At 52.9% G+C, this 19,877-nt stretch overlaps 2 protein-coding genes across 2 annotated transcripts; one reads left to right on the top strand and one right to left on the bottom strand.

Moving 5' to 3' along the window:
- The first annotated feature begins 3,626 nt into the window (after positions 1 to 3,626).
- Positions 3,627 to 8,186, top strand: RPL35 (ribosomal protein L35). The gene is made up of 4 exons (XM_029201396.1): positions 3,627 to 3,686; positions 4,159 to 4,295; positions 5,430 to 5,511; positions 8,002 to 8,186. The coding sequence occupies exons 1-4, from the start codon at positions 3,684 to 3,686 to the stop codon at positions 8,149 to 8,151; spliced, it is 372 nt and encodes a 123-aa protein (XP_029057229.1). The 5' UTR covers positions 3,627 to 3,683; the 3' UTR covers positions 8,152 to 8,186.
- Positions 8,187 to 8,485: 299 nt separating this feature from the next.
- Positions 8,486 to 12,586, bottom strand: WDR38 (WD repeat domain 38). Its single transcript, XM_029203479.1, is given in 11 exon segments — positions 8,486 to 8,560; positions 8,653 to 8,700; positions 9,122 to 9,271; positions 9,405 to 9,536; positions 9,744 to 9,783; positions 9,785 to 9,822; positions 10,175 to 10,272; positions 10,387 to 10,504; positions 11,392 to 11,401; positions 11,526 to 11,635; positions 12,518 to 12,586. Coding segments are annotated over 11 exon segments (888 nt in total).
- Between the last annotated feature and the right edge of the window lie 7,291 nt (positions 12,587 to 19,877).

The following is a 19,877-nucleotide window of genomic DNA, read 5'->3' as shown; positions in this document are numbered from 1 at the left end:
CGGAACCGGAAGTGCAGGTGGGAGGGAGGGGTGGGGCGTGTCGGGAAGCGCCGGGAAAGAGGCCTGTGGAGCTCCGAGGGACTCCTGGCTTCACGGAGGTAAAGTCTTCCCGTCTGAGGAGCAGGCGTCCAATCCCGCGCAGGCCTAGCACGTGGACGCTATAACTGCGCACTTCGGCTTCGCTCCTGCACCCGAGGGGGCCGGGGCGGGCACCCTCGCCGACTCCGGGTGTCATCTCTGCCCAGACTGAGGGGGCACGGGGCCCCCAGGATAAGGCGCCCGGCTCGGCCTGTCGAGTGCCGGGCAGGCTTCTTAGAGAAGAAACCTTCGAGCTGAGGCCTGAGGGATGAGTAGTAATTCTTATGCCCCGGGGAGTGACCTGGGGTGGGAGAACCTAAGTCTCGGATTATAGGAGCTTTGGACGCCACCCCACTGAGCTCAGTGGAGGTTGCGTCTGCCTTATTGTTGTAGTGACCGTATTGTTAATGGGCTGGCAGACTTTAAAGACGTTTAAAGTGTATCCAGGGTGCTGACAAGACAATGAAGACATTTGAGTTTGAGCGGGCGGCGGCCCCGCGTCTGTAGCAGTCACCTTGACCGGGTGTGTAGGGGGCGGGGATAGGGGGATGACCCTGTGGCCACCATCCTGGCAGGAAGGGCAAGGTCCTCGGGGGCTGAGATATCTTGCCTGGCTGGAGAGGAATATCCTGGTAGGAAGCGAACCCCCAGAGTCTGAGATGGGTAGAGATAGGGCAGTCAAGGACAACATTGTAGTGCCAAGATTAGGTGCCTGGGCTGTTGCTTGAGGGGTTCTATCAATGAGACTTAGCCTGAGACTACATTGGGTCTTTGTTTTCATATAATAGTTTTCCTTTTAATAAAGACCAGTAGAAGTTAATGAGATGTGACTCGTTTTCATTGCTTCGAATACTTCCCATTGAACTGTGTCTACAGATCAAAAAAATACTGTCAGACTAGGATGCTACCTAATCTTGGGTGCTAAAGATAGACTCCTACAGGTGCTAAATAAAAGTATCAGGTGGCTTCCCTGGTGGCACAGTGGTTGAGAGTCCGCCTGCCGATGCAGGGGACGCGGGTTCGTGCCCCGGTCCGGGAAGATCCCACATGCCGCGGAGCAGCTGGGCCCGTGAGCCATGGCCGCTGAGCCTGCGCGTCCGGAGCCTGTGCTCTGCGACGGGAGAGGCCACAACGGTGAGAGGCCCGCGTACCGCAAAAAAAAAAAAAAAAAAAAAGTATCAGGGGTCCTGGAAGACCGGCCTATCAGCTCCATACCTTGGAAGAAATCTGTGTGACCTAGGGAGGCCACAAGACAACAGAAATTCATATCCCCAGAACATCCTGATCAGAAGGAATTTTAAACCAAAATGCCCGTTTTACAAGTAAGGAAATAGCCCCCAAATAAACTGGTGAAGGAAATAATGTCACTGTTTATGACCGTGGATCTCCATTCCAGTCAAGGGGGCAGAATTAAAAATTCACACTATGTCAGGGATGACTGTATTCTGAGGAGAAGAAAAAAACAACATGCAGTTTCTGAGAGTAACTCAGATAAAGTGGTCAAGAGAAGTGTCCCCGAGGAGGTGACGCTGATCAAGGACCTGCAGGAAGTGAAGGAGGGAGCCGAGCAAAGGCTCAAAGACAGGGCAGGCTTGGTGTATTCCAGAAACAGCAAGGCCATACTGGAGCAGAAGAGTGAGAAGAAATGAGATGGAAGGGAGGTGGGGGGGAGGGGCGGGTGCTGAAGAGCTTTGTAGGCTGAGGAAAGGATGTGGTCTTAACTCAGGACAGCCCTGGAAATTCTGGGCAGAGCAGTGACATGATCTGACTTGAAAAGTGTCCCTCAAATGTGTATTGAGAACACATGGGAGCCAGAGCCAAAGTAGGTGATTTAAGAAATGACATCAATGGTCCAGGTGACAGGCAATGGCAGCTCAGGCCAGGCAGGTGCCAGTAACAGTGGTGGGAAGAGGTTGGGTATTTTGAAGAAAGAGGCTGCAGAATTTGGGAGTGGGTTGGATGTGGCATGTAAGAGAAACAGGGTAGTCATAGGTGACTTCAAGTTCAGAAAAGATGTACACAATCATTACCTTTAATAGAACTGTAAGCATTTGGAAAATATGATAGTCAAGTCCCTGTGCACCATTCAACTTCCATTTAAGACTAATCCATGCCAAGAATGTCCTCTGCTCTCTCTTCTCCACCTCCCTCCACTTCCTGGAAGCATGCCTCCCCATGATCTTGGGCAAAGCTGATTAATTCAGCTCATCCAACAAGCATCCATATGCTGGGCCTGGAGATGAGAAAAACCAAACCAGGTGTCAGCCATGGTTCTGACCCCTGGAGAACTTCCAGGCTGGCTGTGGAGATAGATACATAAATTTATTTTAATTCAGTATGTTTGGGGCTAAAGAGAGGATTGCCCAGAAAGCTCTGCACACAAGGGCCGTCTGTGTCCCAATTTAGTCCAAGGCTACTATCCATTAACGGAAACCCATAAGGGGATGGGAGAAGGCTTCCTGGAGGAGACACGTGACAGCAGCAAGGGGCCAACCTGGCTTTAACTAGAGTTCTAACGTGTGGGTGTGCCTTTGTTAAGGGCAATGGAGTGACACTAGAGCACAGATTCATGCTTGCTGGTTGGGGCAACAATGCAACCGTCCAGTCAGAAAGCCTGAGCACTTTCCCTTGTGAAATCCGCCTTTTAACTTTCAGGCCATCTCAAGTGTTCATTCAACTGGGAATATTGATGGTGATGATATTTTGAGCGCTTGTTATGCATCAGGTGTTTTGTTTTGTTGGCCGTGCCCCACGGCATGTGGGATCTTAGTTCCCCGACCAGGGATGGAACCTCTGCCTCCTACATTGGAACTTCAGTCTTAACCACTGGACCGCCAGGGAAGTCCTGCATCAGGTCTTGTGCTAAGAGTTTTACATGTTATCTTCCTGATCCTTATAAATACCCCATATCACAGGTGAGAAAACTAAGACTCAGGGAGGGGAAGGGAGAGTCAGCTAGCACCAGGCAACAGGATAAGAATTTGAAACTGCTTCAGGTTCACTAAGAAAAGGCCATGAATGTTTCCCCTAACGCATGCTGTCTCCACTAGAATTTTTTTGCAGTTGGATTATAGTTGTCTGACCCCGCCCTTCCCCGCCCACCTTGGACTTTAAATTCCTCCAAGGCAGAGGCCATGTTAATTCATCTTTGAAAACCCCCAACCTTCATACTCTGTACCCCCGGAACACCGGCGCCCAGCACGGAGTAGCACAGACTGGGCGACCTGCAAAGGTTTACCAAATGAATGAATGAATGAATAAATGAATGGATGAATCCGAGTCCTTACTAGTCCAGTAAATTGCCGCCACCCCAGGCCTCGACTTCCCCACAGCGCTGCTCTGGGCAATACACCGAACCCAAGTATTCTCCAGAGCGCGGGAAGAAGACGCGGGCACTGCTGGGCGGGTCTGCGGCTCCTCGGGGCGGGGCTCGGCGGGCCGGACCACAGCTTTCCTCGCGCGTGGGTGAGGCGGCAGGGGCGGAGCCAGGGCTCCCCCGCCAGCGTTATTGACCACGCCCGCCGCCACCCGGCTGTAGTTGTGGAGGTCAGCCCCGCCCCTTCCTTTTTCCCTCCGAGAAGGCGGCGGAGGCCGACTCTACAGTCATGGTGAGTGTAGGACAATCGGGCACCATCCGCGCGCTGTGGGGCTCAGGGGCTGGGGTGGGAGTCGCGTGGCGAATCCTGAGAGCCCATCTACCAACCCGGCCTGTGGGAAGCCCTGCGTAATGGCCTAGCGCCGCCCCAGCCGGCCCCTCGCTTTCTCCCCACGTAGGCCTAGACCAGGAGAGGTACGCGCGCTTCGCCGGGGTCTCCGTCTTTCCCCCTGCGGAATGGGGGTAGTGGCCCAGCCTCGCAGGAGGCCTGGGCGAGGGCGCGTCTGCTGCGGCCTGGGTTGCCCTGCCCAAGGCACGGTAGTGCTGGGCCTCCAGCGCGCTCCTGGCCCAGGGCGAGGCGCGCGCTCTCCAGGGACTGATTATGACGCAGGTGGAGGGGACGATGGCCGGTGGAAGCCTCGGTAAGTGGCCGAGGGGGAGACGGCCCCGCTGGGTGTTTGACCCAGACCCTTTCTTTCGTTCAGGCCAAGATTAAGGCTCGAGACCTTCGCGGCAAGAAGAAGGAGGAGCTGCTGAAACAGCTGGAGGACCTGAAAGTGGAGCTGTCCCAGCTACGCGTGGCTAAAGTAACAGGCGGCGCGGCTTCCAAACTCTCCAAGATGTAAGTGACGGGAGGCCAGACTACGGCCTACTGGGCGTGGGGGGTACATATGCGTCGGGAACATTTGTGGATTTTCGAAGTTGGCTTAAGGAGGTGTCCGTTTAAGTGCCCATTCCATGCATCCGTGGGTCGGAATGTCGTGCCCTTCCTAGCCAGCCTCTCTAGGCTCCCCTTGCTCATGCCCAGGTGCGTGGTGACCTGCCTTTGACCTGTGGTCCTTTTGCCTGGAGTAACCTCCTTCAACTTCTCTGGCTGGAGAAAGAACTGGGTGTCCCTGAAGACTCATTTTAATGGTACCTTCGAACGTCTCATTGATCCCTTTCTCCTACCTCCCACCAGCATTTGGATTTTTTTCCGCATCCCCCCTCACTTGGTTGAGGGACCCCTTGCACCCCTTAACTTGGGTTGTAGTGTAACTTACTGATGTACGTGGAGCAAGAGTCAAGATTTGTGAAAGGAGCATGGATTTGCAGTTAGTCAACCTGGGCATAAATTCCGCTTCTGCCACATCCTACTTGGTGGGTAGATTGGCTCACCACCCAGGTTTTTCTTTCCTCTTTTACAAAATGGGCACCCAATAATATTCCTGTGGTGGTGCATGCTGAATCCTCAAGACTGTTTACCAGTCATTTACTAAGCAGCAGTCATATTCAACGAGACTGCAAACTCACTTATCCCCAGCCTGTTCCTGTCTTCAGCCTTGTCCCCTCTCCAGCGGCCCCTCCGGTGACTCCCTAAGCAGCTTGCAGCATGATTCCCTCCAGTCAGCTCATTCAGATTGGCATTGGTTAGGTCGTCTTCATAGCCCTCAGGATATATGGCCTGGGATGGGAGATCTTTCCTGATCTGCCCTTCACCTCTCCTCATTAAGCCTCCTCAGTGAACACTTCACAACTCTTCGAAAGCACTGGATGTGCCAGCCGTTCCATGTCCCCAGTCCTGGGATACTCATCTATTGTCTCTCTTCTCTCCAGAACACCTTCTTCCTGGGCTGGGTTAGGTACCTCCTGGGTGAATGTGGGTGAGCTGATGGGGAATGCCCCTGCCCTATGACATCTGGGTCAAGCCCTGAAATAGATACCTTGGGGAGTGCTGTGTGTCTTCCCCATCTTGATCAATGTCTCTGTTTTGTAGCCGTGTTGTTCGCAAATCCATCGCCCGTGTACTCACCGTCATTAACCAGACTCAGAAAGAGAACCTCAGGAAATTCTATAAGGTTAGTGGCTAAGGGACGGTGGTGCTTGGCTAGAGGAGCAGCATGGCAAGCTTCTGCTGGGGTGCTTGGGACTGGGCTTTCTAGAGACTTCTCAGCTTGTGGATGTGTTCGCCTTCTTACTAGCATATGGCATGCAGACTGCATTTCCTTGGGGCTGCAGTTGTCAAGAAATCAAAGATGTGGGAGTCTGGCTGGAGATGGGTTTTGAATAAAACCTCACCAGCTGAGTTTGGGCAGTCTTGTTTAAATGTTTTAATGGTCTTGCTAGCACTGTCAGTCACTGCCAAGCATCTGGTATCCTCATTTTTCAAATGATGACCTCAACGCTTAGAGAGGTTAAGTTGCCCAGCGCCACCTACAGTAAATGGATTGGGCCTAGGTTCCAAACCATGTCTTGGTAAGGGTGGATTGAGTGCTTCCTGGAGATTTTCCACAGGTGCCTGCCCCTCACTCAGCCTAGAATTTTTATAATCATTTTTTGCTTGTGCCTAAAACTAGTGTTGTCAGGGTTCAGGCTATGAAGTGGAACCAGTAGGAGACTATATACTGTGTATGCACACATTTGGTTTATTACAAGAAACTGGCTTGTTTGATGGTGGGGTGAACACTTGTTGGGAAGAGAGGATCTGTGAGCAAGCTGGAGCTCAAGGTTTGGTTGAAGCTGCTGCCCTCAGGTGGATTTCTTGGGGAAAGCCACAGCCCTGCCTTTAAGGCCTTTCAACTGTGATCAGGCCCACCCAGGTTACTCTGGATAATCTCTTAATTAAAGCTGACTGATTAGGGGCTTTGATAGCATCTGCAGAATGGCTTCATATCAATACCCAAATTAGTGTTTGAATGACTGGAGGGTTTGACACATCAAAAAAGTCATCACGGTGTGCCGGGGCTAGCTGCCCAGGGGACAACAGCATGTGGGGGGAGGGTTGCTGCCACCCCTGGACGTGTGTGCATTTGTTTGGGGGAACGTATTCTGAGAATTGGGTCTGGAGCGTTCATCAGGCTCTGAGGGGACCATGTAGAGTTGTGGCCTGGAAAAATTGCCTTCATGACCATCCAGTGAGTACACTCCCCCAAACAGCCAGGCAAGACTTCTGGAGATAGAGGTAAGGTCTCTATGAGAGATGTTGGTGTTCGATACAGTAACCTCTGGCCATGCGTGCCTATTAAGTGCTTATGTGGCCACAGTGACTGAAGGATGTAAACAGTGTGTGTGGCTAGTGGCCACTCTTGGACAGCAGAGCTCTAAGGTGCTTGGTAAATTGGAAACAGATGAAGCCCTGACCTGTACCAACTGATATGAGGGATGTGGGTAGACAGACATTCATGCTTCCAGGTCCCCCCACAGAGCTTGCCCTCATCTCCTGCTTAGCTTTTTCCCTGCAGCTCTCTGCACTGAGGCTGTTCATGACCTGAACCCCGCTTAGCTCACATACGCCTGCCATGTGCCTACCCCTCCAGGCTGTTGGCAGCCCCCAGCCTGAGCTGTCACTTTTCAGGGCTTTTGTGCCCACTCTGGTTTCTCTTGCAGTTGACGTGCCCGTTGCTTTCAAGGCTGTTGTCAGTCATTTAGGTGAAACCTTCCTTAATCTCTTTCCTCCTCCACACTGATGCACCACTTGTTCTCCGTTTTCCACTGTGCTGGGAGCTCCTTGAGCAGGGAGCAGGTCTCATTTGTAGCTAAACCAGCACCCAGCACAGGGCCTCAAACTGAAGAGCCCCCAGGGGACCTTTGCAGAACAAAGGGGACCATGAGAGCTGCCTTAGCCTAGACTCCTCACTGAGGAGGAAGTGGGTCGGGAACGAGTGGGAGCAGAGATGGAGAGACAATGCCCTGAGAAAGGTCTAGGAGCAGGAGCCAAGTCAGGAAGGGGGGCTTGGCCACTCATAGCAGGATGGTCTCGGCCGAGCCAGGTCTTCCCTCTGAGATGCATGTGTTCGGTGGGAATGTCACCACAGGTACCTGGCAGGTCCTTCAGATAAATTGAGCACCAGCTTAAGCTGCACATCTCACCCTCCTGTACACACACACATAATTTAAGCCAAGATAACAGGAAATGCCCCCAGGACTCGGTGGGTACCAGACATCCCTTGCTGGGTTGGGGTGTGACGTTGACTGCACGGCTGGCAATCTGGTGGAAAGAGCACCAAGTAGGGAGTGGGTTGACTTGGGTGTGCACCCCAAGTTCCACTACAGCTTCACTGAGATTTGGGCAAAATTACTTCCTAGCCCAGCAAATCAATATACTTAAAGAAAATGAGGACAGTCCTTCCCAGCCTTGAACTTGGGGGAATTAAAGAGCTAGGAAGCAAAGTATGGCCTGGCAACACTTCAGTCTCCAGTCCCCTCCTGGGCTGGGTGTCCTACAGCTCCTCACGCTTGCATCTCCCCAGGCACATCCCAGCATCTCAGTTCCGACTCTGTGGCTTCCTTAGCTACCACAGTAGCTCCCAAACCCTGGTCCTCATGTTCCCCCACTCCCCCTCACCCAGGGCAAGAAGTACAAGCCCCTGGATCTGCGGCCCAAGAAAACGCGTGCCATGCGCCGCCGGCTCAACAAACACGAAGAGAACCTGAAGACCAAGAAGCAGCAGCGGAAGGAGCGGCTGTACCCACTCCGGAAGTACGCGGTCAAGGCCTGAGCATCCAGGTGTCAATAAAACAAACAAACTGGCTGGTGTTGCTTTGTGTTTATAGGGGTTTCTACTAAGTGCCGGAGAGGTGGGCTGGTGCGGCCCTGGTTACGGTTACCTGGTGTCTGATGGATCCGAGCAGGCTGGCCTGCTGCTGGTGGTGGCCCTGGTGGGGGGCCATGGCAGCCCTGGCCACAGGGGCCTGTTGGACACTCTCTTATGGTTATTTTGGTCCTGTGCCCCCTGGGCAGGGAGAAGCAGGGGTGGAAGGTCTTGAGAGCCATAGGTAGTGATGTTCTGTTTGAGCAGCTCTGGGCGATTTGCAGTGAACTTGGAATTTTGCCTAAGCAGCAGCTCCAGACACTCAGAGTTTCCCATCTGGGGTAAAGGCACAGGCGTGGGCCACATCCAGGACTCCCTGCCAAAAGCATTGTATGGGGCTCTGTGGGTGCGGGCCTCCCCTAGCAGGCCTTCCTCTGCACCCTTGTTTGCTGTAGCCACAGACCTTACCTTCAGGGTCTCAATGCTCTTTCCTGTATTGTAGTCCCAGACTTTGACCTGGAAATCAAAACAAGCTGGGGGGTAGGGAAGTCTCATAGGCAAGTCTGGCATCTTTGACAAAATCACACTGGGGTGAGTCTTAGCCAACATGTTAACTTCTTGATCTGGGTTTTGTTGTCTATGAGGTGTGTTTAACAAGGGCTGCGTAATAGCTGATACAGAAATTCAGTGCAGTACTTTCCTTTCCCCTGAAGCCGAGTCATAGAAATGTCAGTGCCACTAACATTTGGGCCAGTGCAGACCTTAGTGCCAGGCATTCGGTAAGGAAGTGGTTGGCACCTGGGTCCTGCCCTTGGTAGCCTCCTATTTAGGGCAGATAGGGATATGGACATTTCTGGACATGAGGTGCTGAGGGCTCCGGTAGGGAGGATGTGGGGTAGGAGTTCACAGGAAGGAAGGCCTGATGGGGTGGGGTTACCATGTGGGAGTAGCCAGTGCTGGCCACCTGCAGCCCATCAGGGGAGAAAGCTCTGCTCTTCACCCAGGTGATGTGGCCCTTAAGCTGGACAGGCAGGCTTCCGGTTGAGGGCTTCCAGATGTGGATAGTCTTGTCCCAGGAGCCGGACACCTGGAAAGTAGACAGCTCTAAGCATAGAGGTTTGGGGCCTGCATACTCTGCCCCCAAAATGGCCTCAAAGAGTGACCCTCAAAGAGTTGTAGTCAGCAAGGGGCCACCCTGGAACCTAGGCAACCCAGCCCACCAATAGGCCAGATGCTGAGTAGCACAGGCAGCTGACGTTGCCACTGTGGCCCTCCAGCTCCTGCTGGAAGATCACTGGAGTCCCTGCCCGAAGCTCCCACATGCGGATGGTGGAATCCCAAGAGCCTGTGGCCTGCAGACAGCCGCCATAAGCATGGTCCCTCCCGGTTCCTCGACTGGCTAGGCTCACAGAAAGCAGGCACCATCTCACCAAGCCCTGTTGAACCCCCATCTTACAGAGGAGGGGACAGGCTCAGAAGAGCTAAGTCACTGTCAAGGTGTAGAATTCTAACCACTTGTTAGGCCACTGAGGTGGGGCCCAGGCAGAGGTGTGGCTCACCAGGCAGTCTGAGCTGGGTGCAAAGTCACTGCTTGGGACAGTCTCGGTGTCCCACCAAGTGGCGCAGCACCTGGCCTGACTGGAGGAAAGAGCCCAGAGGCTGCGTGCCAGGTTCTCTGCCTCAGGTGAGTCAGACCCAGGCCCTCCTTGTGGGGCTGCCTGGGTAGTGTGATGCAGCCTAGGGGTTAGGGGAGGCTTCCCGGGCCTTGGCAAGAGAGGAGGGCAGTACAGGCAGGGGGAATCTCGTGGCAGAGGTCTTGAGGCATGAGGGTAGGGAGAGGGGAACTGGGGAGGTAGCTGCAGCCAGATGCAAGGGAATGGGATGCCAGGGGTGGGGAAGACGAACAACCTTTCCCCAGTTGGAAAGTGTGGCCACTGTGGACGGTGTGCATCCCTGGATCCCAGGCCTCACTGGCTGCCCCTCCACCTACCTGCGCCTCCCAGAGCATCACCCTCTTGTCCCAGCCGCCTGATGCCAGTTGCTTTGATTCAGGGCTGAAGCTGATGGTCTCCACACTTCACTGGTGACCTGCAGGCACCGGCCAGGGGGCGAGGCAGGGGTGAGGTGGCACAGGACACAGCAAGGTCCGAAAGGGAAACCAGGCCTGGCTGCTTGGCTCCCAGTCCCACCCAGCCCACTTACCCTGTAGGACCTGCAGACACTTGGCTTCTGCTACATCCCACAGGCGGATGGTGCAGTCACAGGAGGTGCTGGCAAAGAGGCAACCATCGGGGGAGAAGCGGCAGAACCTCACGGGGGCCTAGGTGGGCGGCCGTGGTCAAGGAACGGGGCACTGCGCTCCACCTCTGGCCCTTGCAGTCCAACCCCTGCTAATTTCTTCAGTCTCGTTGCCTACCGCCCCTCTCCTCACTTCTAACCCTCACCCTCCAGCCACTTGGAAAATTCCTGGGCTTCCATGCCTTGGTCTGGAATGCCCAACTCAGTTTGCCTATTTGGAAGATCAATACCCAAATCAAATGCAGACACCTCCCAGAAACTCCTTGACAGCCCAGCGTAGGTTCATTACCCTCTTAGAGCTCCCCAGCCCCTGGACTTTCCCTATTACGACACGAATCAATCTGCCCTATAATTACCAGATTTGTTTTTTCTTGTCTTAATAATCATAAGTTACGTCTACTGAGTTCTTACTGGGTGCCAGGTACTTTGCTTGCATTATCTCATCCTATAGCGTAGCAACTATTATCCCCATTCTGAAGAGGAAATAGGTGCAGAGAAGGTGACATGACTTGAGTTCAATCACAGTCAAAAAAGTGGGTAAACATAGATGGACATTGTGCTAAGTGAAATCAGTCACCAAAAGAAATAGTGTGTGATTCCACTTATACCAGGTATTGTACTTAGTCAAAATGGAAACAGAAGGCAGGACGGTGATTGTCAGGGGCTGGGAAAAGGGAGGAATGGGGAGTTTAATGGGCATAGAATTTCAGTTTTGCAAGATACGAAGAAACTTCTGGAAGCTAGATGCACAGCAGTGTGAATGTACTTTACTGAACTGTACACTTTAAAATGGTTAATAGGGTATTATGTAGATTTTTAAAGTTTTTTTTTTTTAAGTGGTAGGATTTGAGTCCAGGTCTGTTAGAGTCAGAGACTCAGGACCCCAGGGACCAGGTCCTGTCTCCTTGCCCTCCCGCCCCTGCCCTGCCTGGGCTGTCTTGCATGGATGCTCAGCTCAGATGTCAGAGGTCATTGTAGGCTCTGTAGAAAGCCACAACAGGGCCATAGGCCTCAGTCTCCCCATCTGGGGTGAAGAGCCCCACCTGTATCTCCACAGCAGCCGCCCGCTCTGGGTCTCCCATCCATATACACAGCCATCCTCGGAGGCTGTGAGCAGCTTCTGGCCATCGGGAGAGAAGGCAGAAGAGTTGACCTGCAAGGAGAGCACAAAAGTCCTATCCTGGGGCAAGAAACACCTTTCTGCTCATCCCTAACCCCAGACTCCTGGGCCAGCCATAAATACTGCCCCAGGAGCCTGGGGTTGGGAGCTTGGACTTCAGGCCTCTCTCAACAACCAGAACTCAGGAACCACCCTGCAGGGGAGCCGAGAGCTTGGAGCCCTCTCTGCTGTCCTGTAAGACCAGACCCTGGGGCTTCCTTCCCTGGTGGCACAGTGGTTAAGAATCCGCCTGCCAATGCAGGGCACATGGGTTCGAGCCCTGGTCTGGGAAGATCCTACATGCCACGGAGCAACTAAGACCGTGCGCCACAACTACTGAGCCTGCGCTCTAGAGCCCATGAGCCATAACTACTGAGCCCGCGTTCCACAGCTACTGAAGCCTGCATGCCTAGAGCCCGTGCTCCGCAACAAGAGAAGCCACCACAATGAGAAACCTGCACATCGCAACAAAGAGTAGCACCCGCTGGACACAACTAAAGAAAACCCGTGCGCAACAATGAAGACTGAACACAGCCAAAACTTAAAAAAAAAAAAGACCAGAACCTGAAGCTCAGAGCGAGCCCTCACTGAAGCCAGAGGCTGGAGCCTTCTGTAGAAGCCAAGAGCCCATTCTAGAGCTGAAGCCCAGAACTAGTTCAAAATCTACTCTAAGCCCCGAGTTCCCTCTTAAGCCAGAGTCCAAAGAGCATTGGAATCAGCCAGGAGTTTGAGCCCCCTGTGGAACCAGTGCTTAGAATTCTAGAGCCCATTCCGCAACTGGAGCCCAGAGAACACTCGGACTCCCACTACACAGAACCAGAAACCACTCTAAAGCCAAGAAGCCTAAGATCTGGGCAGAGATCTACAGGGCCTCACCTCCCCGCGGTGCTGGCCGAAGAATTTCACTCTCTCCACGGCCAGCGTCCCTGGGGCCCTGCTGTTCATGGGGCCGTGGCCGCCCGCCCCGGCGGCCTGCCGGCCCTACTTAGGACAAGGTGGAGGGGAAGGGGGAAACTGTGTATAAGCGGTCTCCATGGCAATCGGGGCGGGGCGCCCAGCCGCTGTGGGGTCTCTGGGAAACCATGAGTGGAGAGAGCCTGGGAGAGACTGTTGTCAGCCCGGGTGAGGTGGGGCAGCAGCACGCTGGACCGCGGATGGCTCCAAGAAGGGACTTCCCTGCCAGTCGACGGCTGCCAGTCGGACCTTGGGCAGCTCTAGCCGCGGGGCGGAGTGTGGCGCACGGTGGCCGCTAGAGGGCACGCCAGCCCCACACAACCGCGCCTGCCTCTGCAGCTGCACCGAACTGGTGCACAGTTTGAGACGATCGTTTCCCCATCTGCACAAAGGGGAGGCTCATCCTTGCCCCCCAGGGTTCCAGGCATGACACAAGGTAGGTGCCCATGAGGGCCCAGTTGGGATCCAAGACCCCTTTCCTCCAGGAGTGGACAGTACTGAGGCTGAAGATCTCCCATGGAGAGGGCTGGAAACGATATTCATATCAGCCCTCCAGGATGTGGAGAGCCAGAGGCAGTATGCAAAGCACAGGACATTAAAAAGTGAGGTCACTGTTAACCTTCCTGGCAGCACAGAGTGTGCCATTGGAGGACATGGAGGGAGGCCCCAGGAGCTGTCAAGATCCTTGTTGGATAGTTCAGCTGAAACCCAGAAAGAACAAGACTTGGTTTCAATGTCCATTTTTCAGATGAGGAAACTGAGGCTCCAGGAGGTCGGGGGACTTGCTCAAGGTCACTCAGCCAATAGGAAAAGAATTGGGACCTCATCCCATGTCTGTCTGACCCTGAGGCCTATATCAGAACCACCTGCTGTGAATTCCAGGGGCCTCACAGCACATGAAGTCTGGGAAACAGGCCCTGAGGGGGCAGATTTGGCCCAGTCATCCAGCACCTCCGTGGCAGAGCTGGGGCCAGAATGCAGTCCCCTCCCCACAGTTGGACAGGAGTAGGACTGAGGAACCCCACTCCCCGACTTGCCAGTGGATTCCAGGCTCCCTGGGGATGGGGCTGGGACAGCTGGGCTTTGGGAGCTTCAAACTCAGGTGTTCCCAGTGGTGATTCACACCCCCTCCTCCCAGACCTCTTTGCCAGAAATGCTTCTCATGGAGATCTGCCGTTCTCCTGCTCTATTTTAGGTCCTAGACAGGCAGGCGAGGGGGCGACAATGGCGGCTTTGAGGCTGCCCCACCCCCATTCTAACTCCCAAAGGGCCCAGGTCACTGAATTGGCTCCCCAGGGACCCATCTGGGCCTACGTGGCCACCCATCCCCCCAGCTCGAGGCATGGGTCCTGAACACGGCTCCCCCATAGCTGGCTCCCCAGGCCCTCTCCCCCTTCTGTCTGCTTAGGTGCCCTGCAGCCCATGCCCCAGCCACCTAGCTGCTCCTGCTTTACATGAAGTGCCCAGAACCGCCTTCCCCAGCGCAGCCTATCACTCCCAGAGTCCCCTGGATAGACCTTGTCCACCAGGCCCAGCGACCACTCAGCCCGTAGCAGTGTAGCTGGGGTTAAAACGTTTCTGCTTGACCCAGGAGTCTGTGGTTGGAATCACCCACCATGAATTCCAGAGCCCTCAGAGACCAAAACATCATGTCCACCTCTCCTGCTTCATTCTGCCCCTGTCCCCTGCCCCATCTTACTCCCTGAACTTACCCACATGGGCTCTTTCTTGTATCCCTCCATCTTCACTCCCACCCTGGGCCTGTGCACACAGTGTTTCCCACCCTCTTGGCCTGACACTTACCTTGAGATCTAGCTCCAGTATCACTTCCCCTGGATTAGCCTTCCCTTGCCCAGCTCCCAGACTGAGTCAGAGCTCCTTCCCCAGAGATAGGGCATTAAAGCCACAGTTCTGGGTTAAACCCAGGTTCTGCCAACTACTAGCTCTGCAACCTTGGGCAAGCTAACTGATCATTCAGTGCCTTGGTTTCCTAATCTCTAAAATGGGAGTGCTGACAGTGGTTGCCTTGTCAAGAGTTGGTGAGATGGTGCCTCTTAATGGTGTGCAGTAAGTGCTCAGAGAATGGCGGGGGGTGGGCCGGTTGGTGACATCCATCTTTGTCACTTTAGGTTAAAATACTTCAAGCTAAAGCTCCGGATGCCCTTTGTCAGGCTCCAAATGCCCTAAGCCATCACCCAAGGGGCCCACGGCGCAGATACACCTCATGATGTAGAGAGGACCTTGTAATCAGGAGCTGTCTGGCTTCATGCCCAGCAGGGGCTGAAGGTAGGGCCAACCCTGGGTTTGGGCAGGGGCTGAACCTGCAGGATATGTACCATTAAGCAAGGGGAAGGAGTGGGGATGGGTGGGTCACAGTTACGGTGGCAGCAGAAGTATTTCACTGGCTCAGGCTCTGCCCGTGGGATGGAGTCACTCAGTTTCTAGCCACTCCAAGAGAGGTTTGGGGGGATATTTTCCACCCTTGACTATCTCTTCATTCTCAGGGAGCCTGCCATATTCTCTCCTCCCTCAGCCCAGACTGCCTGGGGAGGGGGCTCTGTGCTGAACTTGCCCACTCACTCCATCCCCTGAAGGTAACCCACGGTCCTGGGACCAGCTTCGCCTCTCTTCATTTCCTCAAAGTATCTTCCTTCCCAGGCCCCTTGGTTCCCTCTGAAACTGCTATAGGTACACAGCCATTTTAAAGAGAAAACTAGAGATTCAGAAAGGAAAATGACTTGCTCAAGGTCACACAGTTGGAGAGTAGTAGAGCTGAGCTTTAAACCCATGTCCAATAACCCCTAAGCCCCCAGCTCATTCCTTGCACCAGACACTCTTTCAGTAAAGCTTGGGGAGGTTGGGGTATGAGCCTCTGCCCCACCCCCAACACACAGCCCTCACCCCTGTGAATGTGATCTCACTACCCTGCAGGATAGCCTATCCCATCAGACTGTTGGAAAGTCCTGGGTGAGTCAGAATCTACCTTACGCTAACACAATAGAAGATGGGCCCAGGCTGCGTCTGCAATTCCACTCCCAGGGACACATTCAGCACTGTTTGTAGTTCCAGAAGGCTGGAAAGAACCTGAATAGTCAAAGACTGTAGAAATAAATGGTTGTACAGTCAAACAATGAAAGCTACAAAAGTCAGGGAAATGAACAAACTACAGCTCTGCATATCAACATGCAAACATCTGACAAAATGTTCAGCAAAAGGGACTTCCCGGCGGTCCAGTGGTTAAGACTCCAAGCTTGCACTGTGGGGGGCACATGCTCCATCCCTGGTTGGGGAACTAAGATCCCACATCCCACATGCCATGAAGTGCAACCAAAAAAAAAATGTTCAGCAAAAAAGCAACATAGCAGAAGACACTATAAGTATGATCCCCCTCATAGAAAAATCAAGACGTGCCAAAGGCAACCTTCCGTTTCTCAGGTATACATCCATATGTACTGAAACTATAAAGAAAAGAATGAGTAGCTCCTAAACCTCCAGAGGGGTTAACTGTGGGGAGAGGAAGGAAGGGGATTCAGGGGGCCTTGAGGAGTACTTGCTCCTGGTGATATTTGTGCTTGAAGCTGGGCAGTGGGCACCCAGGTGTTTGTTGGATTATTCTTTAATAACTGGCCTGCCTGTTTGGCCCCTGCCCACCTCTCCTGCCCTCTTCTGGCTTCCTCACCTTCTCCCCCATTCTTTGTCCCCATCACCCCCAGGCCTGAGCAGTTTGGTGGATTACGTGGTGCCAGGGCTAGGATGCGGTTTCCAACAGTGCCCCAGGAAGCAGAGAAGACTTTTGTCGCAAGAGAGCAGAGAGGAGAGAGAGGTGGAGAGTCAGATGCCCTGCTTCCTGTCAGCTTTCCAGCTCCCAGCTCCAGTCCCCGAGGCTGCCGTCCTGAAACACACCTGTTTTCTTAGAGTCAATTCCTTATTTTGCTGAGTAAGCTCCAGTGGTTTAGGTTATTTGCCACCCCAAGGGCTTTGATCAAAACATCTCTTTAATTTCCACAGCTGGTCCCCTAATGTTTTGCCAGGGGCATCTTTTCTGGGACTCCCCTGCACGCAGGGATCACCTAAGGGTGATCAACACCCTTGAGTCTCAGTCCTTTCCGCACAACCTTGGCCACCCTTATTGGAATGCACTGTATTTGTCATTGTCCCTCCTAAAGAATGAAGACCAGAACTGGAAACATGCTCTTTGGAGGGACTGACAAGTGCCAAGTTGAAAGGGACTGTCATCTCCAGTTTTCTCCAACTCTAGTAACGCAGCCTGCATTACCGGAGTCATTTGTGTTTTCAACAGCTACGTTATTCTGATGACTCACTGAATTTGCGGTGGGAGCTTTTTCCCATGAACTACTGTACAGTCAACTCTCCCTCCCTGATCTGGTGCTTGCACAATGGATTCTTCGGCAACACGAAAGACCTTACATTACGCTGGTTAAATGTCATCTCTTTGGATCCCATCCAGCAGTCTAGTCTTGAAAGCATTGTAAGTCTGGCTGCCATTGCACAAAGCATTAATTCTGGCGCTGTGGCAGCTGCGAATTTTATGAGTAGGCCTTCTGTATTCTAAATCCAAATTGCGAACATGATGATCAACGGGACGAGGATAAGGGCAGAGCCCTGTGGTCTGTCACCGGAGATTCTCACTTTTTTTGCACCCATCCACACCCATCACTAATGGTCAGGTTAGGGGAGGACCCCTTGCCTTAGAGGTAGATTTGAGTTGAGAGGAGAGCTATGAGCTCCTGCCTCAAGCAGGGGTCTCTGGTTGTAAATGACAGAAACCATTGATGGCCAAAAGGGACCATAGGGGAAGGGGCTGGGTGAAGGGGGAGAAATCAAAGATGGGAAGGACTGTAACACTGCCAGCCAGGGAAGGACAGGAGGCAGGGAAGAGAATCCAGGGTGAAGCCTGGGCACTTCCGGATCTTTGGAGATCATATGATTGGCCCAGCGGGAGTCATGTGCCCACTCCTCAGCCAGGGCAGAGCATCCTGATTGCCCGTCCCAATGAGATCTGGACTTCCACCCCCACCTCCACCCTCCCCTGTTAATCAGTGGGGGTCTCTAGGTCAGTTTAAAATCAGCTGTGCACCTGTGGGCTCAGGGACCAGACCTGTATTCAAATCTGACTGCATCACCTACCAGCAGTGACCTAGGGCAAGTTACCTAGCTGTTCGGTGCTTCCTTTTCCTCATGTTTACAATGAGGATAATTAATACTCATCTTGTAAGGTTTGCTTTGAGGACTGAGTTAATACATGCAAAGTGCTTGGAATAGTATCCTGCATGTAGTAAGTGCTCTGGGTTGGTCAGCTGTTACTAAAGCATTATTACATTGTGAGTCCATATTTTCCCACTGTAGCCCCAAAGATACATAGACGAACTGCCAGGTCTTACAGAAACCCAGGTATTAATATATCTGGATTGGGTGCAGTTGCCCTGTTATTAAAGCAGGGAGGCAAGAGCAATTTGATTTAATTCCCAGTGACCCTTGTTGGCATTTCTGGTCACCACTTCCTTTTCTGAGTGCTCTCAAATCATTACCGAATGATCTGTCCAGAATTTCTCGGCAATTAATAATGGGCTAGCTGATCCATGACAGGGGGACTCACCCTTTCTAAAAAAGTGGGATGATGCTGCTTTCTTCTCTCCTGGCTTCTGGCCTCTGTAGTGTCAGTCACACCTTCCACTCGGGCTCTCTTGGGGTACAGTTTGCTAGATGTAGAGACTTGGTCTTATTTACCTTGTTATGTTTTTAGTGTGTTTTTTTCTAAGACTTTTTTCCTGTTTGGGTAGCAAAGTGACCCAGGTGCCAGAAGGAACCTGAGATGCTCAGGGGGCCTGACCACCACCCCCTGTCGCCAGCGTGGGCTGTGGCCCCATGCCTGTGCTCCAAGCTCTTGTGTTCAGCAACTCTTGCCCACAGGCACCCTGGGCCTCTCCCATGTTCCAGTGACTCTTAACAGAGAAGGAGAAACCTCTGAGGCCCTGGGACAAGCACCGTGGAGTTCTCGGACACACCACCCTCCTGATGCCAGGCCCAGATGAAGACAGAACATGGTGGGCCAGGTGGACGGCTGGGCAGGGCCTCTGTGACAGGCCCATGCAGCTTGTGGAGTCTGGGCCACAGCCCAGCCAGAGAGGACTTTTATGCTATTTCATTTCTTTAATTTTTTCTAATTCTTAAAACATCCTGGACACAACAGTGTTAAAGACTAGCCTGAGGACAGGAGAGTCACTCATTGTCCCAAGCCCCCAGTGTTGCAGCCACTGTTATTCTTCGGGTGAGGCCTGTGCCTTCAATTACGCCAATTTGGGGTGGCTCATGGCCCCACCATGATCCTGGGGTTGTTGCCGAGATGGAAGGGACAGGCCCAGGTCCTGCAGCTGACACAGGGCATTGAACCTGGGTCTCACTCCTCTGTGCCTCTTCTGGGCCCTGTCACATTTTTTTTTTTAATATTTATTTATTTTCTTTCTTCATTTTCCTTTTCTTTTTTTCTTTTTTGGCTGTGTCTGGTCTTAGTGAGATCTTTCATTGCGGCAGGCGCGATCTTCGTTGCGGCACGGGGGCTTCTCTCTAGTTGTGACGTGCAGGTTTCCTCTTCTCTAGCTGCAGTGTGCAGGCTCCAGGGCACATGGGCTCTGTAGTTTGCGGCACACGGGCTCTCTCCTTGAGGTGAGCGAGGTCAGTAGTTGTGGCTCGCGGGCTTAGTTGCCCGGCGGCATGTGGGATCTTAGTTCCCCGACCAGGGATCGAACCCGCATCCCCTGCATCACAAGGCAGATTCTTTACCACTGGACCACCAGGAAGGTCCCCCCCGTCACATTTCTATACAACTTTATTCCTATCACACAAACCAATGTTTTTAATTTTTTTTTAATGTTTTAAATTACATGCCGGCTGCCATATATACATATATATATATATATATATATATATATATATATGGCTAAAAAATAACACAAGTGTCCGCTCACTACCTACTGCCTCCAGCCTCATTCCTTAAAGGGAATGGCTGTGAACAGTTTGGGCGTGGGTGTCCTTCTAGTGACTTCTCCTTTGAGCCCTGTTTTCCCTCTGTAAAGTGGAGACAGTGATGCTTGGTCCAAGGGGCTCTGTGAAGGGAAGTGTTGCCAGTTAAATGAGGCAAAGTAAACAGAGCGCCTGGCCTGGGACCTTGCATGTAATAGGTGCTCAGGAAATGGCTACTTATTTTTCAGTGGTTACCAATAACTTCTTGTGTGATTGTGCCCCTTCAAGCCTCAATCACCCC

This window comes from Monodon monoceros, unplaced genomic scaffold (genome assembly GCF_005190385.1).
Source record: "Monodon monoceros isolate NGI ecotype Baffin Bay Population unplaced genomic scaffold, NGI_Narwhal_1 Super_Scaffold_5, whole genome shotgun sequence".
Classification (NCBI taxonomy): Eukaryota; Metazoa; Chordata; class Mammalia; order Artiodactyla; family Monodontidae; genus Monodon; species Monodon monoceros.
This window is presented reverse-complemented; position numbering and strand designations above follow the sequence as displayed.

Bases quoted from the DNA above. Each gene is read 5' to 3' on its own strand.
- RPL35 (XM_029201396.1), top strand. The intron at 4,296-5,429 runs GTAAGTGACGGG...TCTGTTTTGTAG, and splicing joins GCTTCCAAACTCTCCAAGAT to CCGTGTTGTTCGCAAATCCA. The intron at 5,512-8,001 runs GTTAGTGGCTAA...CCCCTCACCCAG, and splicing joins ACCTCAGGAAATTCTATAAG to GGCAAGAAGTACAAGCCCCT.